The sequence below is a fragment of the Jaculus jaculus genome, chromosome 23, assembly GCF_020740685.1.
Source record: "Jaculus jaculus isolate mJacJac1 chromosome 23, mJacJac1.mat.Y.cur, whole genome shotgun sequence".
NCBI lineage: Eukaryota > Metazoa > Chordata > Mammalia > Rodentia > Dipodidae > Jaculus > Jaculus jaculus.
This window is the reverse complement of record NC_059124.1, coordinates 8,368,847-8,395,621: the sequence shown is the minus strand read 5'-3', so window position 1 is coordinate 8,395,621 and position 26,775 is coordinate 8,368,847. Positions and strand designations below refer to the sequence as shown.

The 26,775-nt window shown below is 49.6% G+C and overlaps 1 protein-coding gene across 2 annotated transcripts in view; it reads left to right on the top strand.

Annotated features, from left to right (window-relative positions):
- Nucleotides 1–26,775, top strand: part of Ano2 (anoctamin 2) — a 382,845-nt gene that overhangs the window by 344,955 nt on the left and 11,115 nt on the right. For both annotated transcript variants that reach the window (XM_045139660.1, XM_045139661.1), the window contains 3 exons: nt 15,897–16,049; nt 16,389–16,441; nt 18,637–18,818. In XM_045139660.1, coding sequence (XP_044995595.1) covers nt 15,897–16,049; nt 16,389–16,441; nt 18,637–18,818 — 388 coding nt within the window. The remainder of the gene's footprint in view (nt 1–15,896; nt 16,050–16,388; nt 16,442–18,636; nt 18,819–26,775) is intronic.

Genomic DNA, 26,775 nt, shown 5'->3' with positions numbered 1-26,775 from the left:
CCTCTGAGGGCGCGTTATAAAGCTCTTTTAGTGTTGAGCTCTTAGCGGCCTCTGGTTTTCTGCGATGAGGAGTTTTGAACCTATTCTTTCTACCTCCATCTCCTCGGAGGAGGTGCTCAGGCCAGCCGTGAGAGCGGCTCTCATATTTATTTCCCACTTCCTCTATAGTGTGTCCTAGGCCCCAGCAGATGGATAGTGATGACTTATGCCAGCAATTGGCTGTCTTTTTTTCTTTTTCTTTTTCTTTTTTTTTTTGTTATTCCAATGGGTCTAGGGTCTATCTGACATTCACTGCCATCTATGAAAGGCAGATTCTCTAGCCAAGAATGCGAGCAGTGTTGATCAAAAGACATAAACATAGACATTTAGAAGACCTCTCCTTTTAGCCAAAGAACAGTGGAAACTTCTCCCTAGGGTCTGTGACCTTCCAAGCCATAGGTGACCTGGTTGTCAGTAGTAGACGTGAATTCCCTCCTACTGAGCAGGCCTCATCTCTGATCAGAGAGCAGTTGATTACCCTGCTCACCTGTGTGCCCCTATTCTCCAGTGTATACATAGGGTTCCTGAGTCCTTGCTCCAGGGGCTGGCCACGGTCTCCCCGCCTCCCGCTGCCCGAAGGCACCCAGGCAACCAGGGTGGGTGAGCACGCCAAAGTAAAGGACTTTCGGCCGGAGTTTCAGTGAACAGCGCTCGGTTTATTGTCAGTGAAATGGGTTTATAAGCATCTGAGGGTGTGGGGGGGGGAGGATGCTAAGGGGATTGGACATGCCAAGTTCATTTCTGATGCCTAATTAGCATTTGGGGACATTTATTCTATTACGTAGGCAATGGCGGGGGTGAGGGAGGCGGGAGGTCAGGTGATCTAGGGTCACAGGACTGTGTGAAGGTGCTGGCTGATAACGAGTTTCCTAGGCAACTGGCCAAGGGTCACAGGGCTGTGGGCAAAGCCTAAGTTCAGGTGTGCGGGGCTTGGAGAGGGAGTGGCCTCCTGTAGCTTGGGGATCGATCCTTAGCAGTGCCTGGCAGCTCAGCCCCGTCTCCTGAAGGCTGTAGCCTGTGCCTGGCAGTGCCCGACATATACATTCTGCCAGGCTGGTTGATCTCGTACTTCACTGGATCTACTGCTTTGCTTGCACTGCTGGCTACCATCATACCCCAGCAGGTCTCGTAGCCCCGCCCAGCGCTGCAGAATCCAGCCACCAGCGGCCCGCCGGCCCGCCTCGGGCAGCAGATTGTTCTGGCATTCTCCTTTGGCAGTCACTGCGTAAGGGCTTCCGGACCATACTCATCTTCACCTTCTGTCCCATTTGGGATTCTTCTGAGAATTAAGTGAGGAAACTTTCTTAACGAAAGTTGTTAAGAAGGCTGCTTGTTGGGCTGGAGAGATGGTTTGCCACTTAAGGCGCTTGCCTGCAAAGCCAAAGGACCCAGGTTTGATTCCCCAGGACCCACGTAAGCCAGATGCGCAAGGTGTCACACGCGGCTGGAGATCCTTTGCAGTGGCTGAAGGCCTTGGTGTGCCCATCCTCTCCCTCCCTTCCTCTCTCTCTTTCTCAAATAAATAAATAAAAATAAATCCGAAAATATATTTAAAACAAAAAGCATGATGCTTGTTGACACAGGCCCTCAACAAACATCAACCAATGTTTTGTGACTGTCAGGAGTCCAAGTTATCTAGAAGGTTTTCAGCTACAAGCTGGCTGCGGTGAGCTTTGGGGCTTCTCCTCCTATCAGATTTGATGTGTACAGGACAGTTTAAAGGATGTTGGGGGTGGAGGGGCAGCGCCCAAGACAAATGTCAGATGCCTGAGGACACTCAGCTATTTGCTCTGAGCCCTCAGGGCTGTACTTGTCAAGGCTGAAATCCCCAGTGGCTTTTTTTTCTTTTTATAGCCTTTAATTCCAGCATGCTTGAGGGAGGCAGAGGTAGGAGGATTGCCCATGAGTTCAAGGCCACCCTGAGAATACAGAGAGAATTCCTGATCAGCCTGGGGCTACAGTGAGAACCTACCTCGAAAAACCTGTGTGTGTGTGTGTGTGTGTGTGTGTGTGTGTGTATTTGGCCCTAATCTTCAACTCCAGTTACATGTCATCCCAGGAGTCTCAGGGTGGCCTCATGGCGATCCTCCTACCTCTGCCTCCCAAGTGCTGGGATTAAAGGCATGTGTGCACCACGCCCGGCCCTAGGGGCATCTTTTGAGGGGACCGCTGCTGTGCGTCTCGTTGGCCTCCCGGAGCTGGTGTTGTTGCTCCTGCACCCTCAACACACCCACCCGGCATGGCCACCTCTTCATTCTTCTGGACTGTTCCTTGTGCCCCTTCACCCCGCTGCTCAAGAGTACCCTCAGCTTCTCACACCTTCCCTGCCTGGCCTTGCATGGTTGCGTGTTCCCTTTGCTCTGAAATTCTTCATGCCGGCAGGCAGCCAGTTCCATGGCGCCGGCCCCATGAAGCATCCTTTTCCCTCAGGGTGTCAGCCCTTGGCTGCACGGGATTTTGGGCAAGCTGATTCTAAAACCAAAGTTGCCTGTTGGTAGTGAATTCCTAGGGCAGATTCCTTGCCCAGCCATCCCCCATTTTATACACACACATACACACACACCTCATAGGGAGCTTGGGCATGCCTGTCCTAAGAACTTTCTGGACAGCTCTGCACAAGAAGGCGGTTATGTGAATGAGGGTGCCAGCCTGTCTGCCAGCACCTCCTCTCTTCGAGGTGGAAACTCTGCCCTGTGGCCTGTTGCTGCTGCTGCGCTCCTTCCTCAGGTATTTATTTATAGGCTGATAATCCAGAGAGTGGATTATCAAGAGTGGATTAGCCTTGTTTTCCCTTTCTCTGCCCCCTGTTCTTCCTGCCTTTCCCCGCCCCCAGTCTCTGACTGCTCCCTCCCCCGGGGTAAGCCGGGGAAATCAGAGAAGGTGCGATGTGACCCCAGCTGCTCATAGCTGGCAGCGCTGGGAAACAGTTGCGGGACAGAGAAGGCCAGAGCCCGCAGCAGCAGACGTCACATCGCGACCTCACGGGTGGCCCATGGGACCCGGGACAGTCACCATTCTGCCCCTCGCCATGTCTCTGCACTCTGGTCCTTGAGATAAAAGCCGCTCTGCCTGTCGCATCTGTCCCTGAGCACTGTGAGGCAGAGGGAGCAGCCTGCATCCTGATCCCCTTACATTCAGCTTTGCCTCGAGCCCGCTCCTGTGGCCTTGGCCTGCTATGCCTCTGGGCCTCAGTTCCCCTCCATGTTACAGAGAGACAGCACAGAGGATGATTCCCCCACCCCACGTGACATATACAACCCAGCACTCTGTGGCCAAAGCTGGTGGGGCACTGTGTCGTAAGCAATGTACAACTGCTAAGATTTGGGGAATATAAGCAAAACTGGGTCAGAATTGCCCTGCTTTATTATTTATTTATTTGGGGTTCCCGTGTGGTTTTTTAGCGGGTGAGCAAGGGAAATCCCAGCACGCACCAGTGGGAATAGATGCTGCATGCACTTGGTTTTTCAAGTGTCTTTGGAGGGAATAGAGTTTCCAGACCACTAGGTGGGTGACCCCCAACCCTCCACCCCACCAGGATCCCCAAGCTGAAGAATGCCCAAGGCTGATGTAAGCTGCCGAGGGTCCCCAGGGACTCGTTAGTGGGACCCGTTTCTAGAGCCCCCTTTCCAGACTGTTCCACGAGAGACTTTGATTAAGGGCTCCTAGGAAGCTGGGCTCAGGGGAAGGGCAGAGGGCAGTGAGGTTTCCTCTTTCCTTCCCAACCGCCCGGACCTCCCCCAGTTCCAGAAAGGCACTTGTCTTGAGGCTCTGAACACTGACGACGGCAGTGAAACCAAAGCCGCCTGCTCCCTCGGGTGTGCCTGACACGGGGTGATCCCCGGGCCCCCCTCTCAGCTGTCAGCCTCCTCCACCCCCCCTCCCCGTGATCCCCCAGGACCACCCAAGCACTCAGGAAGTGTGCTGGGCCCACCGCAGCCTGTCCGTGGTAACGGCAAGGCAGGAAGGCAGGCCATCATCAGATGCGGGAGGCAGGGAGAGATGTATTATATTCACATTCTTTTTCTTTTTCTAAATGGAACCGAAGCAGGCCTGGGGGAAGGGCCCCGAGGTGAGGGGGGGAAGCAGGAGTGGGAAAGGCTGGAAGTGAGCCCCCCCCCCCCCCCCCCCGCAATAAGGGGCCGGGTCCGAGCAGCGGCCATGGGGATGCGCCGGCTCCAGACGGACAGAAACCTGAGAGAGAGGGATTACCCCCAAACCTGGGCGGGGGAGCGGGGGTTGCTTTCGAGGGAATCAGACCCTTTTCCTGAAGAGCTTACGGAGGAGACCCTCAAGGGGAGCCAGCCTGCCCTCCCCCATCTCGGAGGGGAAAGACAAGCCGGCCCAGGAGCAGGCCAAGGCATTAATCATCACGTTCCTGACCCCAGAAGGGGGGGGTGGGGGGCTTCAAAGCTCCTTTGCAGCAGCCCAGTGATGAGGTGTCCCTCGGGGTCTGAGGGGAAGAAATTCCTCCACTGCTTTAAGAGCCACCAGCTAAGTCCTCTGAACGCTGGCCCTCACCTAAGGTTCCTGCAGAGCAGGAATTGGCAGAACAGTGTAACCCCAGGTTTCCTCCTGTGAAAGACAAGGCCCTGAGGGATTTCTTGATAGAGTTACTTGGTCATTTGATCCAGATAGATGGTAAGGTTGGGGAGTGCCGGGGAGACCGCGCAAACCACCCTGAAGCAAAAAAAATAATAAATTAAATAAATAAATAAATAAAAGCTGTTACTGGGGAAAAGCATGAGCTGCCAGGGCTGACTCACAACCGAGGGACGCAGCCCACCTGAGTTTCCAGGTGGTGTTCTTTATAGGGCTTGTTCAGTTGGGGGAAGGAAAAAGAGCTCATTTGTTAAGTTGAACGGAAAAAGTTCCTTTAGGGAAGATCATTACATTAGCCATTTAAAATAGCTAGGAGCCGGGCGTGGTGGCGCGCGCCTTTAATCCCAGCATTTAGGAGGCAGAGGTAGGAGGATCGCTGTGGGTTTGAGGCCACGCCACCCCGAGACTCCACAGTGAATTCCAGGTCAGCCTGGGCCATAGGGAGACCCTACCTCGAAAAAACCAAATAAAATAGCTAGGGTGTCACACCAGAACAGTGACCCTGTAACTTAGGAGATAAAGGGGGCAGGAAACCATGACCTGGGGCATTGTTAGGCACGGAAGGGATAATGACCGGGTGGTCTGTTGAAGAATGTGGGCAATCCACTTCCCCATGCCATTGTCACCATGCTGTTGACCATGGTGACTCCATCTTGGGAGCCCGTCCTGACATAACAGCAAGTATCTGTTTCCCTTCCTTCCTTCCTTCCTTCCTTCCTTCCTTCCTTCCTTCCTTCCTTTCTTTTTCTTTCCTGAAGACCAGTGGCCTATGCTGTGATCTTCACTGGGTGGTGAGGGGAGTTTCTCAGGACAGGAGACCCGCAGGGTCTGCATCATGAAGCCCTCCACAAGATGAAGAGGGACAAAACACAATGCATGACAAGGTCATCACCCTGAGGAACAGGGTGACAGCTGTACCCCGCAGACCTCCACGCCCCTCCCAGCTCTCAGCACCCTTGCTGTCCTGAGTTAGCTGGGACATTCTGCCTCACCCACAAGGCATGAAAACCCTTGATATACTTGTGATGGGGAATGCTCTCATCCCTAATAAAAGTTTGGTGAGACCTGTGGTTAGGATCTGAAATTCACCCCCCAACCCACACACACACACATAGGTTTTCACTGCATGGAGCCCAGCTGATGGTGCTGGTTTGTGAGGCCATGGGGCTTTTAGGCGGTGGGGGCTAGCTGGTGGAGGGAAGTCACTAGATCTCACCTTTGAAGGTCAGCCTGGGCTCTCTACAAGAGCTGGTGCTCCTGATAGCCCGAGCTGCCCTGCTGTCCCTTCCCTTCTGCGCTGGGCTGAAACCATGAGCCAGAATAGGTCTTTCCTCCCTTAAGTTTGTATTATGCTCCCGGCAGCGCAACAGCAGCCGATGTGGAAAATCAGGACTAGGCGTGGAGTCAAGCCCCCGTAGACTCACATGGATTGGAAGGTTCTCTGCAAACTCTCTCTGTTGCCGTCCCACACATCAGTCCTCTAGAATCCCCCTGCAGGCACACTCTGGTGCACTGCAAAAAGAGCCTATACAGTGGTACAGGAAGGACTGGAGAGATGGCTTAGCGGTTAAGCACTTGCCTGTGAAGCCTAAGGACCCCAGTTCGAGGCTCGATTCCCCAGGACCCACGTCAGCCAGATGCACAAGGGGACGCACGCGTCTGGAGTTCGACTGCAGTGGCTGGAAGCCCTGGCGCGCCCATTCTCTCTCTCTCTCTCTCTCTCTCTCTCTCTGTCTGTTGCTCTCAAATAAATAAAAATGAACAAAAAAATGGTATAGGTTAGCCCACCCTGAATATCCCACGCATAATTCAACCATAAATATTAGCGACCTTTCTCATCATTGTGAGAAAAATGCATGACAAAAACCATTGACAGGAGACAGGATTCGTTTCACTTTTTCTTTCTTGCTCACCTGGAAGGGAGGGCGTGACGGTTGGCGTGGCTCTGTCCGTAGTGATGGGAATGACACGCGGCAACAACTCTCACCTCCTGGCCAAACAGGAAGCGCAGTGGTTGTACTGGAGCCAATAGTGGTTCCCCTCCCAGGCCCGTTGCCAGTGACTTACTTCTGCTAGCCAGGCCTCCACCCCAAGGGTTCCCCAACCTCCTAAAACAGTACCGACAATCCAGGAGCCTTGCGAGGGACAGTTCACGTTAACGTACCCCAAAGTCTCAGAGGAAGACGGGGAGGAGCTGGCTCGGGGTTCCTGGGCAGCGCTCCCTCCCAGATAGGGTCCTGGGGAAAGTGGCCGCTTAGTACAGATGGAGCACAGTGGACCGATGCTTGTGTGTGACAGAAGACTGACAGGCAACGCCCCACGTTCTTTTCCACTCTGCTGCCCTGTGGTCATGATGGCGGAGACCACAGCGCATCCTTTCCAGTTTCTGGCAGAGGCTTGGGTGCAGGGGATCTGAAAAGGTACCAGCCCTGGAGCCCACGCCCTCGTCTGCCTCAGAGAGCTCTCAGTGTGCGTGCCACAAGCCGATGGCTCAAAGCACCAGAAAGTTCCTTTCCCCGACGATCCTGATGACAGGAACTAAGTCATTCCCTGGGATTAGTAGGCATATGCCCCCTTCTTCTGGTGGCATTAAACCACACGCAGTTCAGGCTTCAGGGAGGGCCACGCCCCAGCATGTCTGGGAAGAAGGGCGATTCCCGGGCCGCTCCTTTGTCTTCTGCTTCTGAGGTGTGTGCCGCTTGGCGTGGTCCGTCATAGGGGATCTCTCCTCCCACGCATAATTAGGAGAGACAGCCTCACTCTACCTGGGAAGGACACGCCTGCGCCATCTGCTTACCGCAGACAGCTCCTGCCAGGAGGTGCCAGTCAGTGTTGCAGAAATGAGTGGAGGGAGGGAAGAGCGGAAGGGACACACTCTAAGCTCAACACCTGCAGAGCGCTAACCTGTGTTCCGTTTCTCGTGTCATAGTCAGGAAACTCAGAAAGAACTTTGTCATGCCACATTGCGGGGGTCCTGAGAGGTTGCACATCTATTTCTTTCTTTTCTTTTTTAACCCTGTAGCCCCGTATTCTGAGTTCTTTATGTAGATATCCTTTTTTTTTAAACCCGTAACCCTGTATTCTGAGTTCTTTATGTAGATATCCTTTTTTTTTGTTTGTTTGCTTTCTGAGGTAGGGTCTCACTGTAGCTCAGGCTGACCTGGAATTCACTATGTAGTCTCAGGGTGGCCTCGAACTCACGGCGATCCTCCTACCTCTGCCTCCCGAGTGCTGGGATTAAAGGCGTGCGCCACCACACCCGGCTGTATATCCTTTTTAGTAGAATTGTCATGAACGTCATTGTAGTTTCAAACCTAATTTCACTTTCATCCTGTTAACTTTCTCACAGCCTTTCCGAGAAGAGGAATGAAGCAAGGGTCTTCCTGATAATTTGCCCCTTGGGGACCCCTTTCCAACCATGACTGGTTTCATTGCCAGAGTGATGTGGGGTGATGGAGGGAAGGATGGGTGCACAGCTGCCCCCCCACTCCCTGCCTATAGGAAGACGATGGAAAGAAGAGGGAGCCAGTTGGCAGCCACTGGAAACTCTCCAGGTGGTCCTCAGTAGATCTTAGCAACTCCTTTCCCTCTGGCTGTTGTAGGACTGTGGAAAATGTGGTGGCCGAGTCTTCTTTAGGGAAAAAGAAATGAAGAAAAAGTCAGTCAAATGTATGTTAGAGGTTTTCCTCAGAGATGCCTGATTTCTATGCAGTAACCTTTTGAAATTTATTATTATTAGTAGTATTTTGAGGAAGGATCTTGCTCTAGCCCAGGCTGACCTGGAATTCACCGTGTAGTCTCAGGGTGGCCTCGAACTCATGGTGATCCTCCTACCGCTGCCTCCCGAGTGCTGGGATTAAAGGTGTGCGCCACCACGCCCGGCTTATCATTTTTTATGAGAGAGAGGGAGAGAGAAAGAAAAGGAGAGAATTGGCACACCAGGCCTCCAGCCACTGTAACCCACTCCAGACGTGTGCGCCCCCTTGTGTGCATGTGCAGCCTTGCGCGTGTGTGCCCCTTTGTGTGCATGTGCAGCCCTTGCGCGTGTGCGCCCCCTTGTGTGCATGTGCAGCCTTGCGCATTTGTGTCACCTTCTGCATCTGGCTTACGTGGGATCTGGAGAGTCGAGCATTGGTCCTTCGGCTAAGCCATCTCTTAAGCTCACCTCTCAGTATTGAAACTGATCTCACACGCTTGCCTCTTCCTGGGAAGCTGCTTGAGATTTCTGAATGTGACCTGATCCCACTGTATCACCCCACGCAGCGCCAAAGGCAAATCCATTCCTTGTCTTTGCTTCCTAAGTAGTTGTGGGCGAATCTTCACTCTCAACCCTCTGGCCGACCTTCCCATACCTCTTTAACTTGATCCTCATCTCCAGCTGTGATCATGAGTTCTGTGAAGCCTCCACTCACTGGCTGGTGGGAGCAAGTCATGCTGCCTACAGAGCCCAGTGAAATGCTGAAATGGTGGAATGGTTGTCCAAACGGATGCTTTTGGGGACATGTTTACCTGCTCCCTTCTCCACTTCTCTCTCTCTCTCTCTCTCTCTCTCACTCACTCTCAGCTCCTGGAGCAATAACATGGCAACCTATTTGTCTTAATCTGTTTTCTGTCGCTATAATGGAATGCCAGAGGCTGGAGCACGTATAAACAATAAAAGTTTGTTTGGCTTATGGTTCTGGAGGCTGGGAAATCCAAGGCCATTGGCTGTAGCACCTGATGAGAAGGGAAAGAAGGCATAAAAATCAACCAAGAGGGAGCCAACCTGTCCCCAGGAAGACGACATTAATCTATTTATGAGTCAGAGTCCTCACCATCAACCTGCCTGTTAAAGTTCTGCCTCTTAACACTGTTACACACTGGAGACTGCCTTCTAGCAAATGAATTTGGGGGACCTGTTGAAACCACAGCATAAGTCACCCTTGTTTCCTCGCAGTGAGTCTGAAGTCCAGTCAATAGACTGCCCCCAAAATACTTGACTGAATTAATAAAGGAGAGGTGAGAATGGAGTGGATTGTGACTGGTGGGCAATTGGCAAATCTCATATTTTTGTCAAACCCTACATTTTAGCCAAGCACACGGACCCGGGCCATGGATACGGCGTGAGTCCTGTCTCCTCGTTATCTCTTTCTACTTACGTAGCCCATTGGCTCTTGTAGCTCTTTTTAATGTTGTTTTTGTTTTTCACCAGTTAGCTGTCTTCCCTTAGAAGGGGATGGCTAGGCACAGCTGTGAAATCTGGGCTTATAGAATACACAGCGAGCACTGCTCTTCCACACTGGGCTTTTCTAGGAAAATTTCGATTGCTGGGGTAGCAGAAACTTTGCGCAAACTGCCTCCTTTGGGCTGGAGAGATGGCTTAGCGGTTAGGCGCTTGCCTGTGAAGCCTAAGGACGCCAGTTCGAGGCTCGATCCCCCAGGACCCATGTGAACCAGATGCACAGGGTGGCACATGCATCTGGAGTTCGTTTGCAGCAGCCGGAGGCCCTGGTGCGTCCATTCTCTCTCCATCTGCCTCTGTCTCTCTTTGTCTGTCTGTCACTCTCAAATAAATAAATAAAGATAAACAAAAAATATTTTGAAAAGACTGCCTCCTCATGAGAAGGTGAATTCTCAGCAGTGGGCCCCGCAGAAGTTCCCTTATCACTGCTGGTCAGTAGTTCACAAAAAGGGTTGGCTCTTTAGGCTCCACGTTTCAATCCTTCTAAGCAGATTGCATTGCTTGCACTAAACGATAGGAGGAAAAACCAAGTCTAGGATGGGAATGTTTTCCTCCATCCTTTTATTTTTATTTTTATCTATTTGTCAGAGGTCAAAGGTGTGCCAGGGCCTCTTGCCACTGCAGACAAACTCCAGATATATGTACCACTTAGTGCATCTGGCTTTATGTGGGTACTAGAGAATTGCACCGAAGGCTGTCAGGCTTTGCAAGCAAGTGCCATTAACCACTGAGCCGTCCCTCCAGCCCCTCCTCTATCTCTCATCTCAGAACACAGGGGCCCTCAGAAGAGAGTCCAATGTGGTCCCTGGTCTCGAGGTGCTTGCCATCCGAGCAGGTCAAGTAAACAGTGCATGCACAAGGCGTTGGAGAAAGGAAGAGAAGAGAGGCACCCACAGCAACCCTGTCCAGCTGGGTGGTGAGCTGGGGAGTCGGGGTGGGAAGAGAGATTCGTAGGCAAGGTTAAGTTCGAGTTGTGCCTGGAAGATGAGAGCGGAAGGGAAGTTATGGAGTAGTGGGGTGCACTGGGGTTCAGGAACTTACAAGCGGTCCGGGGTGGTTGGGAAGAAGACCAAACTCAGCGCCACCGTTCCAGCGCGAAGTCAGCGCCAAGCACAGAATACAGGTGGGAGAAAATGAGTCTAGAGAAAAGTTAGGGGCCGATCGCCAGAGGACTTTGAATGCCAGCCCAAACGTCTGGGTTTGATTGCGTGTGTGCCTACAACAGAAGGGTGGATGTTTTCACTGAAGAAGTTTAACTAAGTGAGTGAAAAGTGAGAGTTTTGTTCCATCCCACTCTTTCCCACCCATCCTGGCCAGTGTGCTGTGCTCTGTCCACGAGATGGATTTTCTCCTCCAAGCCCATGGTCCTGGAATGTCCTTGCTGGATGCTGTCTTTGTTTAGCTTAAGCCCCTTCTCCTTGTTATTTTAACTTAAGCTCAGGTAACCACCCATGAGTTTTAATTGTCTCCAGCATCAGGCAGTTGTTTTGGAAGGTTGTTAGCTGTAGGAACTTGGGAAGAGAAAAAAAACAACGGAGTTTGTGCCCAGAAGTACTTTTAGGACATGCGCTCCAACAAGCGTTCCTGGAGCCCTTTGCAGCAGGCAGGCTTCATTGAGACTGAGTTGAAAGTCAGCTTAGGCTTTCTTCTTTCAGTCATTGGCTTGGCCAGCTTTAATCCGTTCCTGGCCCAGCCAAAGTGGCTTGTGTTGTGCAGTACACCGCGGGCTTCCGGTATTCTTCTTATCCTCCGGGAGGCTTGCTGTTGTTAGAAACAACTCTCTGTGTGGTGAAGGCCAGTAGTCCTGTGTCCTCCCAGGTGACCACAGCAGAGCTCTTCCGGCCTTCCGGGCCAGGCCCTCCCTTGAAAAGAGCAAGTCTTGAGAATTTGGCATCTTCCTGTGAGAGGGTTAAGGTTTTACATATATGTAGATATATGTAACCTTAACCCTCTATTTAAAAATATATATTATATATATGAAATATATACAGTACATAAATATATATTATATGTAAGATAAATATATAATATATATATATATATATATATATTTTTTTTTTTTTCTCCCTAAGATTAAGACAAACCTTGCTATTTATCCCTGGATGGCAACCTGAAAATGCTCAGCGTTCCCAGTCAGAGGGCAGGTGTCACCTATGGCAAGGGGACGTGTGTAGAGAGGCAGTTCCCTGCCCCTGCATGCTCTGGAATGACCAGAGAGAAGGAGCCCAGGCGGCCGCGAGTCCCTGGCCTTTGCTAAGTGCATTCTCCTGAGATTGCCCAGTGCTGGCCACAGGCATCCTTGGCAGGGGGAAGAAGGGGAAAGACTGGGGTGATTGATGGGCATTTCGGAGCAGTGCCGGGGGATGATAGCGTTGGGGAAAGAACCAGTATCCGGAGCGTCTGTGAGGGTGAAGGAACAAATACTCAGGTCACCCCTGGGGGAGAGGGGTCAGCACGTCATCACTGCCCCCCGGAGTTCACGCAAATGAGCCAGGGGGTGTGTGGAAAGCCCTGGTGCCCCCCATAATCCTGGAAGGAAGGATGTTGGCTTTCGAGTGCCATCTGTAGGTGTGTGTCGGGAGCATGCGCGTGCATCCGCAGTCCCTGGGCAGTAGTAAACTTCCCTGACCTCCACACCCGAGTCCTTGAGAAGCGGAGACTTTACAGAGGAAGTCCCTATGGTACGAAGGTTTGCCCTGAGCTCATTAGAGTCAAGAAGACCAAGCACGCACCCCATGGCTATAGATGCGCCCCTGCGTACTTACAGACACGCGGTTTACAGATCTTAAAAAAACTAGCCCAACATCTGTTTTGCTTCCCTGGTAATTCCATCCCCCTTGTCTCCTCGGCCATTATCCTACCCCTGACTCCAATTTTTTATTTTTTAAGCATGGCATTCTTTTTTAAAAAGATTATTTTTATTTATTTATTTGAGAGCGACAGAAAGAGAAAGAGGAGAGAGAATGGATGCGCCAGGGCCTCCAGCCACTGCAAACGAACTCCAGACGCGTGCGCCCCCTTGTGCATCTGGCTAACGTGGGTCCTGGGGAATCGAGCCTCGAACCGGGTCCATAGGCCTCACAGGCAAGCGCTTAACCGCTAAGCCATAGCATTCTTTAAAAGATGTGACCGGCACTGCATTCTTAACTGGCTGCTGGGACACGTGTGTGAAGATTTATCTACACCCTCTGGTCCCCACTGGCCAAGAAATTGGCCAAGTGGTCATCCCAGGGGCCAGCTGAGCCCTTCTCGTGCCAGTGTCTGGCCACTGAATGACGATTGCTGGCAGTCTAGAACCTGCTGTGAACACGCAGGGTATCCAGGACAGTGGAGGCACACACGTCCTTGTGTTTAGACCCTGTCTTCTTCCTTCATCGTTTTGATCATCCCAGACTTAGCATCAGCAGGCATCAGAGTCCTGTGGTCACTCACGGGGGTTCCCAGATTCCTGTGTCTGGAACAACAAAAGCGGACAGAAGCACATGGATAGCAGCGGAAGGGGGCTAAAGCCGGGAGGATGGTCAGGCGCTAGCTGGGGTGTGCACCCTCACTGATTGGGGTCTGCCTAAGTCACTTGCTAAGTGCCAGATGTGTGTGTGTGTGTGTGTGTGTGGCCGAGAGGGTACACGCCCGGTGTGCCCGAGGAGGAGAGTGTCTACTCTCCTTGCTCTGTCGCTTAGCAGCGTCTCTCCTGGAGACGGGGGTCTCTCTGAGCTCCGAATGTGGAGCTGCAGTTTCACCCACAGGCCTGGGGGTTACCGCAGTGTGTGGCCGGGCCCGGCTGTCCTTGTGGGTCCTGGGTCTTGAACTCGGGTTGTCACGCTTGCGAGCGTATGCGCCCGCTGAGCTCTGTCCCACGCCCAACGCCAGCGTTTCCACTCACGCTCCGGGACATATAGGCCGGGGTGCGTGTGTGCAGGGAGGGGTCCAGTTTCTCTGTCCGTCACCGGGGTTCTTTCGCACACTGACTTTGACCGCACTCTTTGCCCGGCTCTCCTGCCACCGAATCATGAGGCTTCTCTGAGGGACCAGTCACTGTACCACAGCCACCTCCTGCAGGGACTCAAAGCAGCTCCCCAGACTGATTACGTGAGCAGAGGCTTGACAAAGGACTGTGGCTGGTTACAGACGCATCTCAGTTTAGAATTCGGGTCTCCTGACTCTCTGTTAGTTTTCAATCTTTATGTTTGTGTCTGCTTATCTATCATGTTACTGTACAGTATGTATTGTGGTCATCTGCATATATATATTGATATTTATTTCAATAAGCAAAAAGTTACACGTAATAACATTTATTGAGCAATTCTTATGTGTCAGAAATTCTAGGCACATTATGTACACAATTTCATGTGCTTTCTGAGGTGCCAATTAAGTGAGAATCATTTTATAATCCTTAGCTTCCATTTGATCTAACTGAGGCATGGAAAGCTTAATAACTGGCCCTTTTTAAATTTTATTAATTTTATTTATTTGAGACAGAGAGAGATAGAGAATGGATGCCCCAGGGTCTCCAGCCACTGCGAACAAACTCCAGACCCATGCACCCCTTTGTGCATCGGGCTTATGTGGGTCCTGGGGAATCGAACTGGGCTCCTTAGGCTTTGCAGGCAAATGCCTTAACCACTAAGCCATTACCCCAGCCCCTTGCCCTTCTCAGTATGTGGGAAAATCCAACTAGCCTGTGCCTCTCCCAGGACTCAGGTTCTGTTGCGAACATCACCTATTGTAAGGAGCCACCTTGAACAGACGGAGGGCTTGCTGCTTTCCAGGGAAACAAGCACGTGGACGGATCCTCCAAGCCACACCCAGGGGTGGCTCTTGATGAGGCCTAACCCAGGAGGGACAGTTCGGAGGAGGGGGCCACTGAAGTCTTGGGGCCTCACGGATGTTCACCAATGGGAGAATGGGTGTCATGCATAAATGAATGGGGGGATCCGTGTGCCAGGGGCAGAGGGAGAGGTCTGCCTTTGGTTCTCCCTGACCTTAGCACATTGTCCTTTTATTCTGGCTTGGAGCACTTTTTTTTTATTTTATTTATTTATTTTATTTATTTATTTTTTTTGAGGTAGGGTCTCGCTCTAGCTCAGGCTGACCTGGGATTCACTATGTAGTCTCAGGGTGGCCTTGAACTCACGGCGATCCTCCCACCTCTGCCTCCAGAGTACTAGGATTAAAGGTGTGCGCCACCACACCTGGCTTGAGCACATTTTTAAAACCCTGCTGCACATCATTGCACGTGCTGACCTTCCCCATCTAAACCCAGCTCCTCAGCTGAACCAGAATTTTGCCTTCCTAAGTGCCTGGCATTTAGTGAGCTCTCAGTGAATGTGTGCTGAGTGATACCTCTTGTAAACAAAGCGGAGAGTCTATCTGAGGAGAGGAGACTCCAGAGCTTGGCCTGGTGAACACCTATAATTCCATATTCACGAGGCTGAGGCAGGAGGATCAAGAGTTCAAGGAGGCCTGGAGAGATGGCTTAGTGGTTAAGACACATGCCTGAGAAGCCTACGGACTCAGGTTCGATTCTCCAGGTCCCACGTGAGCCAGATGCACGTGGTGGTACATGCGTCTGGAATTTGTTTGCAGTGGCCAGAAGCCCTGGTGCAACCATCCTCTGTCTCCCTCTCTCCCTCTCTCTGTCTCTAATAAATAAAACAACAACAAAACCCCCTTTAAATAAAAGAGTTCAAGGACAGCCTGGGCTATATCGTGAAACACTGTCTCAAAAACCAAAACAAAAAACCAGGGTACAACTTTAGACCTATCGTTCACATATGTGGTGTGTGTGGGTGTGTTCATGTGTGTGTGGACACACGTGTACACATATATGTGGAAGCAAGAGGTTCACCTCAGGTATACTCTTCTATGGTTCTCAACTTGTCCTTTGAGACTGGGCCCTGGATACAGGTGTGAGAAGGTAACTCAAGGTTGCAGAAGGAAGGGGCCTCTGTTGAGGGAGGACAAGGGACCACAAAGCGAGGCAGAGCTCGCCTCCCCCGCTCCGCGGTGCGATGGCTCCTGTGGCACTCTCTCCTAGTCATCCAGTTCGGTTTTGTTACCCTCTTCGTGGCCTCTTTTCCCCTGGCACCTGTGTTTGCCCTCCTCAACAATGTCATCGAAGTACGGCTAGATGCCAAGAAGTTCGTCACAGAGCTCAGACGGCCGGATGCCGTGAGGACCAAAGACATCGGTATGTCCCCATTCGAAGCTTACTGTGTTCGATTCCCGCCCCCACCCCGTGCTGTGGCTCCCCCCAACCTTCTCTATGGAAGGGGAGCAGGAAGCTGGCAAGGTCCCGTCTCTTCAGCCCCTGCGGTTATTCCCGCTCGTGTTCCAAGAGGTGGGGAGGCCTGTGAAGGCCCCATAATGAGACCACCCCCACTTGTCTCTCAAGCTTCCAGATAGGGGGTACCTGAGCCTTTTCAGACAAGCCCACTGTGGGGGTGTGGAGGGGTGAACCTTTCCCGCAGCTCCCGTCCCTGGGTCCAGGCGGGAGTAAGCCGGAGGTATCCTTTCTTCTGTCTTACAGGCATTTGGTTTGACATTCTGTCTGGAATCGGCAAGTTCTCGGTTATCATCAATGTAAGTGCTTGAATTCAGGGGGTGCCTCAGCTGTGTGGGAGAGTAAGATCTTCAAAGCAGGAGGCTAGCCCTGTGGCCGCCTAGCCTTTTCCATTTGGGGGGGGGTGGTTATTTCAGACAGTCTCGTGGTTAATGGCATATGCCCGTCTTGTAAACCCATCAAGCTGTTGTCAGAGTGGCATGATTCCGTTTTTAATGTTATTAAGAGAAAGAAGGGCAGCTACCTATCAGAATGCACACCTTGGTTTTGCGAGTCAAAATCAGATCTTTCCTCAGTGCCAAGAATAATGAGGAAAGAATGCTCCGTATCTTTCCATCTCTTACCGTCCTTTTTCTACTTCTGTTGGACAATACTTGGAGCACTGCCCAGGATGCGGTTCCTAATTACAGTCCCTCCAAGCTGTCAGTGCAGAGTTTCCATCATCCCACAGACTTTAGCCCTGCACAGGTTAAAACAGAATGCAGAAGGAAGAGGAACCCTACCTGATGTGACACTTTTAACTGCTTGGCTAGACACGTCTAAGCTTTAGAGGAAAACCTTTGCTTTTTGCCTTCTAGGTGGATGGTGGCCAGCCAGGGTCTCCTGGTCTACCGCCCAAGGCAATGCCAGCCAGTTAGCTACACATCCAAAACCCCATGGCCTGTGTTTCAATGCCAGCCAGTTAGCTACACATCCAAAACCCCATGGCCTGTGTTTCTTTGGGAGCACAAACATTGATTCTGGCTCGGACCTGAGTCCTTGCTATAAACACCTGCCAAAAAAAAAAAAAAAAAAAATGATTGGAGAGGTGTGGAGGGAGACAGAGAGAATCGGCTCACCACATGTTGAATGCTTTCATTTACGAAGCACACATCTTGAGGCTCAGAGATACAGTATGGCTTAGAAAAGAAACGAGTCCTTGCTGTGAGTTATGTCAATTAGAAAAGAGACCCTCAGGGTCAGCCTCTGTCTGTCTCTGTACAGAGTGGCATTGAACTTTGCTCCCCTGGCCTCTGAGATATTCTTAATCATCAATAGAATGAGAAGTAAGAATAACAATGCTGGGCTGGAGAGATGGCTTAGTGGTTAAGCGCTTGCCTGTGAAGCCTAAAGACCCCGGTTCGAGGCTTGGTTTCCCAGGTCCCACATTAGCCAGATGCACAAGGGGGCGCACGCATCTGGAGTTCATTTGCAGTGGCTAGAGGCCCTGGCGTGCCCATTTTTTCCTCTCTCTCTCTCTGTCTGTCACTCTCAAATAAATAAATAAAAATGAACAACAACAATAACAAAAGAATAAGAACGCTCATCATGTAGAGTCACTCTAGGCAGTGCAAGGACATAAACAATTGTGGTGATTAAAAGTGGGTTCTCAATTCTCAAATATGGGCATGGCCATCCACACTCACATGCGCACTTAGCAAAGATATAAACTACAGTCTAAGGAACTTTAACTATTGGAGCAGAATAGAATATAAACACCTGCCAAAAAGATTTAAGGTTTTCTTTGCAGAAAGTGCTTCCACATTCAAATGCTCGGCTATTCATCACGTTTGGCGCTCTCCATGGACGTTTATAGGGCACTTAGGCGTGCCAGATGCTATGTGGGGTATGCATGGCCACCTAGCAGACCTTCCCCTGTCTCGCCCTCTCTTTTCCTTAGTCAGATGGATAAAGGGACGATTTCTGTCATACGGTGTGCCATAGCGTCAGGAGCTGATCACATTGGAGGAACTGTGGAATTGTACACTTGGGTCTCTGCTGTCCCTTGGCATAGCTGGGCATGGCCATCCAACTTCCTTGCCCATTCCTCGTTGTGCTACTTTCACCATTCTAAATCATTTTCTCAGGATATCTTGCCCTCCGTTTTTTGTTTTTTTTGGCTCAGCCAATAGCAATGCCAATGCAAATATCTTCGATGTAGACTAAGTCTCCCACAACCCAAAGGCCCAGACTAGCTCAGCAACCTTTCCCTCTGTCATCAGCCACCTCCCGGTGGACTTTCTTACAAGTGTCACAGATGGGGGTGGTGGTGGCGGAGAAGCACTTGACGAGGCTGCATGAGCCCAGGGACAAGATCCTGAGCATGTTGCGCGAGCATCTCTGTCAACGCGCAGCCGCTTGATAGGCCGTGAATGGCAAGTCTCCCGGGCAGATGGCCCCTGCGCCACCCAGGTAGCACCTGTCCTGACTGCGTACCCACCGTTCTGCTCCTTAGGCCTTTGTCATCGCTGTCACCTCGGACTTCATCCCCCGCCTGGTGTACCAATATTCCTATAGCCAGAACGGGACTCTGCACGGCTTTGTGAACCACACCCTCTCCTTCTTCAACGTCAGCCAGCTCAAGGAGGGGACGCAGCCGGAAAGCTCGCAGCTCAACTACGAGGTTCAGTTTTGCAGGTACGCTAGTGGGAAGGAGGAGGGGCCACCGGTGGACCACGAGCAATAGGTCCAAACAGTCACCTGCAGGAACAGGGGTGGCCTTCCTGTCCCTTGCCCCCCATCTCCTCTTCCTCGCCACTTGTTGGAAACTCGTGGAAGTGAATCAGTGAATATGTATTAAGTGCCTCACGGGAGACGCTGCAGAGCAGGTGCAGCTCTGTCTAATGCGGACCTCGTGGCTTGGAATAGCAAGGGACAGACGAGTCAGTCATCCTATGCAGTCACGCGGAGCATGGGCCTTGAGCTCTGTAGAGCCTTAGGGGAGAGGGAGGTGATTGTGAATTAGAACAGAAAAGGAGCTAAGGGGCTGGAGGCATGGCTTCGTGGTTAAGGCACTTGCCAGCAAAGCCAGAGTGTCCTGGATCGATTCCTCAGGACCCGTGTGAGCCTGATGTACAAAAGGACGCACGCGTCTGGAGTTCGTTTGCAGTGGTTGGAGGCCCTGGCGTGCCCATTCTCTCTCTTTATTTCTCTACATGTCTATTTCTCTATCTCTTTCTGTCCCTCAAATAAATAAATAAAAACAAAAGTAAAGAAAAGGAGCCAAGGATAGGAAGAGAAAATACTCTAGCACTGGGCTAGGTAATGGAGTTTTATCAAGGCGGATGCTTGGCAGATAGCAGCGGTGGACAATATGATGTATGCAGAAACACCTGAGATCATGTAAGCCAGTGTTGAAGTGTACTACAGTGAAGTATGTTTGGGAAGTCTTAACATCTGACTGAGCACTGGAGAGGTGGCTTAGTGGTTAAGCACTTGCCTGTGAAGCCTAAGGACCCCGGTTCGAGGCTCGATTCCCCGGGTCCCACGTTAGCCAGATGCACAAGGGGGTGCACACATCTGGAGTTCGTTTGCAGTGGCTGGAAGCCCTGTCATGCCCATTCTCTCTCTCTCTGCCTCTTTCTCTCTCTCTCTCTGTCTGTTGCTCTCAAATAAATAAATAAAAATATTTTTTAAGAAATCAGACTGAAACCTCAGTAGGATGCAATAGAAGAAATGACACCTTTGGCATCAGAAAACGATTGCCAACAGGTTGGTACAGGAAGTTGACGTGGTTAGAGAGGCAGAGATGGACTAGGGTTGGGAAAGGCAGGCATGGGGTGAACAGATGAAGTGCTGCACCATTGAGGCATGAGCCACGGTGGGCACAGAACCAGGGTCACAGAAGGAATCAGGAGAAATAAGATGAGCTGTTTCACACGATATTTTGCCAAGCTGTTGACAGTGGACAAGGAGGGAGGTTGAGTTCAGGACATCTCCAAAGTCTGGACTGAAGTCAGGTGACTGGACAAATGTGGCCGAGTTGACAGGGTCAGGGAAGGTCTGAGAGGCTCTGATCTCAGGCTACAAATAGTCACTTGATGCATTTACAGTGACGCTAGGGAATCTGAGGGTTCACCTGCCTCCCAGACATACTAAGCTGGGAGCCAGGGCAGGTGGTAGGAAGACTTCCGAAACCAAGAAACGGAAAAATTCCCCTAAGGCTAACCCCAGAAGGACCAACTCAAGAGAGGAGGGGCAGAGGGGAATAACTTGTCTAAACTTACTTTACCCTGGTCCTGCACGTGAGAGGAAATATGTGTTCCTTAGCTTTCTGAGAATGACTAATTTCCTATAGCATTATACCAGTTCCAACCATTTCCTGCAAATGTCATAATTTCATTCTTCTTCACAGCTGATGTATATATTCTACATTTTCTTTATGTATTCATCTGTTGGTGGACATCTAGGCTGGTTCCACAGCTTGACCATGGTGACTGGTACTGTGGTCAGCATCGATGCGCTGGCATCTCCAGTATGCTGATACTGATTCCTCAGGTGTATACCCAGCAGTGCATATCTGTGTTGTATGATAGTTCTCTTTTTAGCTTTTTTCTGAGGACCTTTATAGTGGCTTTCATAGTAACTGCACTCATTTATATTCATGCATACATACATATATATATATTTGCAGCAATTCTGACGTGTGTGGACAAGTCATAATGATTTGGTGTCCCCTCCTCAGGTAGCTGAGTTAAACTTACCAACTAATGATTCAAATAAAAAGATATCCTCAACTCAAGAAGAAATATGAAAAGAAAAAAAACAGAAGGAACCAGACTTTCAAGCACAGGAATCAGTTAATCAATTTATATCAGTATAGATTTTTCAGGGGTTTTACTCTAAGGCAACAAAATGTCCAACTCTTAGACTGTAGGCCTCTTTTCAGGTAGGTTTGATCCTGGACTGGGCACTGCCCAGCAGCCACTGTGTCTGGCTTATATGCCAGACTGTCTCTCCATGGTGTTAGATTTGGGTCTGTAGATCTAAAGGAACAGTTCTCCAGGGCAAAGGGTCTATACCAGTGCTATAGATCTGTTCCCATAAGGTCTGAGTCTCAGGCAATATATAACAGAGTTCCACTGAACAACAGGAGTTGAAAAATAAGAATTATAAAAATATTTTAATAACTGGAAGTGATCATGGGAATCACCTTGTACAACTGCTCACTCTACCCAAAACAAAGAAAAAAAAAAGGGCCGGAAGAGATGGTTTAGCAGTATGATGCTTGTCAGCCAAGCCAAAGGATCCGTGGCGCTGTTGTGGCGTAGCCCTTATTTTAAAGAAAGTTTCATTGATAGGCTGGAGAGATTGCTTAGTGGTTAAGTACTTGCCTGTGAAGCCTAAGGACCCCGGTTAGAGGCTCGATTCCCCAGGACCCACGTTGGCCAGATGCACAAGGGGACACATGCATCTGGAGTGCGTTAGCAGTGGCTGGAGGCCCTGGCACACCCATTCTCTCTCTCTCTCTCTCTCTCTGTCACACTCAAATAAATAAAAATGAACAAAAAATTAAAAAAAAAGAAAGTTTCATTCAGCCCTTCATAATAGGAGAAAAAGATGATGACATCAAATTAAAAGAGAGACTAATGGAGAGAGGGAGGGGCTATGACGAAGAGCAGAGTTATGAAGGGGAAAGTGGGGGAGGGGAGGGAATGCCATGGTTTGTTGCCTGTAAGTATAGAAGTTGTCAATAATATATATACATATATATATTATATATATATAATATATACATACATATATATGTGTGTATGTATGTATATTTAAACAGTTTCATTCAGTTATGCAGGTCTAAACTTAATCTTTCTCCATATTCCAACCGCACTTCAGTATGACTGCACTTTCAAGGTCCACGTGACTTTTATCAGCTATCATGACTAAATAAGGAGAATCTTTACCACTCGGCTTGTAACACTAAGGCTCTGGACACTGAGTTGTTGTCAAGGCATGAGTATCAGATTGGACTGCTCTGTGTCTGCCTTCAGGCCCCTGGACTTTTCTAACCAACTGTGCATGAAACTTTGAGAGTTGGCCCACTGTTCCTTTGCAAGTCCATGGGCTCGTGGTTTGTCTATTACCCATTTAAAACAAATTCTGCCCCCGAGTGACAGAAATAGTACGTGGAACCAGGAATAACAGGTGCATTTCAGCACTACAGTCCTGCCAAGAAAACCTTGTGTGACAAAAATATATTATCCTGAGGCCAAATTGAAATAACATGTAGTAGAGTAGCTTTCAATGCTAGTGAGGGTCTGATCATTACGAAAAATGGTTGAGCCTCTATTACAGCTTGGCACTGGTTACATAATATAGAAGACGACCCAGTGCCTCTCTCGAGAAATCTAGGTCAAACAGATGAGTAGGTAAAGGAACAATTGAATGTCACTTTCATACTTTGTAATTGGTTCAGTGCAAGCAGCTATGAGAGCCTATGCTTAACACAGACATTAATGTTTGGGGAGGAAACCATTCAAGGGAGAAGACTCTTGAAGAGCGAAGAATTTCATAGCCACGGGCATCAATTTTGTTTGAGATGGGCTCGTTTTGTATCACTCAGGCTGGTTTAAACTCACCTTCCTTCCACCGCCTCTTACCTCACGAAGGCTGGAATTACAGATGTGGGTCACCATGGCTGGCTTACATCTTTTTTTTTTTTTGGAAACTCCCCGCTTATATGGTTAAGCCATTCTGGCTCATGGGCAAGATGGGGGTGGTCGTGGGGGACAGTGGGCTCAGGGGAGTGTGAGGTGTGAGGCAGTCCAGAGAAAGAACTGTATTCTAGGGAGAAGGGCCATGGCGAGAAGGAAAACTGGAAGACAAGTCAGAACCTCTGGGCTGTTCTGGGGTGATGGCTCGTCCAGTAAAGCAGTGGCAGCGTTACCTGGCTAGCTGGACGACATGAGTATCCACAGTGCGACACTGTCTTAAATAATATGGACTGAGACTGAGGGAGACATCTGACATCCACTTCTGGCCCACAGGTGTATGTACACACCTGCATACGCATCCACATGTATACCACACGGCCCTGCAAAAAAAGAAAGAACCTGATGGTCACAATGATGTGTGTGGATCTGTCAGGACCCACTGAGGTGATATAAGAGAATGTAATTAGATCAGTCCTTGTATGCATGTTATTCCCCTGACAATAGGTTGGTGTCTCTTGGGTTACAAGGAAAGTGACATGGGCTGGAGAGATGGCTTAGTGGTTCAGGTGTTTGCCTGTGAACTGGGGTTCGATTCCCCGGGACCCAAGTAAACCAGATGCAGAAGGTGCTACATGCATCTGGAGTTCGTTTATAGTGGCTGAAGGCATGCCCATTCTCCCCCACCCCAATCTCCCTCTATCTATCTCTCAAAAGTAAATAAATAAATAAAACAATGAAAGTGACATGTCTTATTCAATGTGAGTAATAATAGCCATAAATGGGGCCAGCATATGGCCTAGGTATATTAAGTCAAATAGAGTACATTTCTGAAATCAGTAAGAATTATTGTTGGCATAAATTTCTTTTTTTCTTTTTATTTATTTATTTGAGAGTGACAGACAGAGAGAGAGAAAGAGGCAGATGGAGAGAGGGAGAGAGAACGGGCTTGCCAGGGCCTCCAGCCACTGGAAACAAACTCCAGACGCGTGTGCCCCCTGGTGCATCTGGCTTATGTGGGTCCTGGAGAATCGGACCTCGAACCAGGGTCCTTAGACTTCACAGGCAAGCACTTAACCACTAAGCCATTTCTCTAGCCCCCTAACATGACTAAACATAGAAATTATCTTAGAGCATGGGGAGTTTCTTTCATTTGTTTAAGAACAAAAGTCATAGTGACTGAAAGTTTTTTATTGACAACTTTTGGCATAAATTTCAATCTGATGTGTCTGAGAGGGAGAAATATGAGTGGAGGAGGGACTGCAATACAAAGATACTGTGAGAATCAGAGGCGGCTCTTTCGCTGGTCCCAGAGCCAGTGTTTATAATTGCCTCTGCAGCGGGAGATGAAGTTTGCCCCAACTTTCTGGCATGTGGTATTGGGAACTTGATGACCTTTCTTATTCTTAGCTTCTAATGACCTCTGTAGAAAAATGTCATATAAAACTGAGGTCTCAGGCTCCAGCCCTGCCTCGTCAGGGATGGAGTATCTTAAAAGTGGCAGTGAGCATTAGGATGTGCCAGTCAGCTCCAGCTGCCCGTTGGAGGTTCGGAGAGGCATTCCCAGCCGCCGCGGAGGAGTGCCCGCCTCATCTATCAGGATGCCCTGGCAGGGCTGCTAAAGATTCAGTGCTGTGTTGACGGGGTTGAGAGGCCAACATGCCCTGGAAGCTGGATGAGGGCTCAGCGGGAAGGGAACAAAAGTCTCACAAAACGGAAGCTCACATGGAGTCACAGGCGCCCGGGTCTGTCTGAAGGCACTGAGCATATAGGTGGCTTCTGCCGGATTCTTGTTTATTTTTCGAGGTAGGGTCTCACTGTGGCTCAGGCTGACCTGGAATTCACTATGTGTCTCAGGGTGGCCTCGAACTCACGGTGATCCTCCTACCTCTCTGCGTCCCAAGTGCTGGGATTACAGGCATGCGCCACCATGCCCGGCTGTCTGCCAGATTTCTCAGCAGCTAAGCACTTCCACGTCTTGAGGTCCTGTGAAAAGCCTTTGCCTCGCCACCCAGCCCGTGACTGCTCTGCACCAATGCTAGAAGTTAGAGCCAGCTCTTCCAGGCTGGCTCTCGGGCCTTGACCCACCACTACATGAAAGTGATGCCCATTAGCGCGTAACTGCCTGTCCTGTTTTCCTCTTCGAACAGCCAGGCTTGGATGGTCTGAAAATATATAGTGTGTACTTTTTTTTTTTTGTAACATTAATATGCCATTCAATCTAATGGGGCTATTTAAAAATTTCCCCTTCCATATCACTGCTTAGAGTTGTGAAAAGCTAACTGACTCACTGTAGAGCTAACAGTTCATCCAAAAGCACAAAGCCACTCCTGGTGACAGGCGATCAATTCCTCACGGTGCAGCTGTTGTTGCTTTATACTCTCTGGGGCTGGTTGTGACAAATGTCACAGTCACAGGCTACGCGACAGGTAAGCGTGGGGTCGGGAACAGAGACAACTGCGGCAAGTGCCTCTCTTCCCCTCTCGGTGCCCTTGTTACGGTTTGGGTATGAAATGTCCCCACTAGCTCGTGTAGTCCACACCTGATCCCTAGCTGGTGGCTGTTTGCGAAGGTTGTGGTATTCGTGGGCAGTACAGCCTAGTGGGAGGAAGTAGATCCCTGGGTTGTGTGTGTGTGTGTGGGGGGGTTAGTTTTGAAGTTCCTAGCCTGTCCCATCTCTGCTTGCTGTATCTCCCGATTATCTAGATGTGGGCAAGCTTTTGCGGCCATGCATTCTCCCACATCTCCCCCAGACTTCAAGCCAGCCAGAAGCCTGTCCTCCTCACCTTGATTCTGTCAGGAATTTTGTTGTAGTGATGAGAAAAGTAAGAAAAACCTTGGTTTTTCACATCTGGTGAAAATGAGGGCTTTGGAATAAAGAAGCGCCAAAGATTCTTTTCTGCTTTTTTGAAAAGGAAATAGAACGGCCCATGAAATATGGTAATGTCTTCCTGTAACAATTCCAGATACTGCAGGGAACTGATCTGTTCTAACCTTTGACAATCTTAGGCATCTTACCATGGTAAGCAGGTGAAATGTATGTGACTTTTGCCCCATTTTTCTGTGGACTAATGTAATGCAGAGTTGCAGAATTTTTAAGTTATTATTTCATGGGCTTGTTTTAAAATAATGAAATGTAGTTGGAGTTAATAGGAATCTTACTTCTTGAGGTAATGTCTAAATTTAACTCTATCCATGCGATTTTCACAACATATTATTGCAATTTTAAAACTAACATAGGATATTGGCTTTCTATCAGTTTCACTTACTGGGTGAGTTTGTTCCAGTTTAACACAATTAGTTTGCTCTTGACATCTCAGTATAAAGCGCATTTGATTGTTTTTCAGTAATGGCATCCTTCTAAGATTATGAGCCAGTAGGACTGGGGATAAATCTCAATGAAAGAGCACTAATCCATCTTAGGTCCCATCTATAGCATTCCAAAAACAAAAATAATAAAGTGAACTTCTTTATCATAAAAGTAATTCTGTGTAAATATTTATGTGTATGAAAATAAACCCCTCTGTGGCAATTTGAATGCATGGCCCCATTGAATCAAGTGTTTTATTGAAACTGATTTTTCAGCTTCAGCCCCCGGAAGGCAGACTCCTGCTATGGGAGGGGGAGGGGGCTGCTCATGTCATTGAAGGCAGATCTGAGTTCTAGCCCCAAGAGTGATCTGAGCTCTGGAAGGATCTCTGCTCACTGCTTTTCGATGCCGCTGGCTGCTGGTAGTTTCTCTCTCTCTCTCTGCTTGGCTTTATGACTGGGAGCCAGCTGATTACATCCCTGATGGAACTTCCCCTGGATCTGTAGGCTTGAAATCAGTCACTTCCTCCCACAAAACTGTGTTTGGTTGGATGCTTGTCCCAGAACTGTGAAGCTGTCTACTACAGAAGTTTAGCAGCAGAAGGGTGAGGTCTTTGTGCAATGAATCCGACCATGTG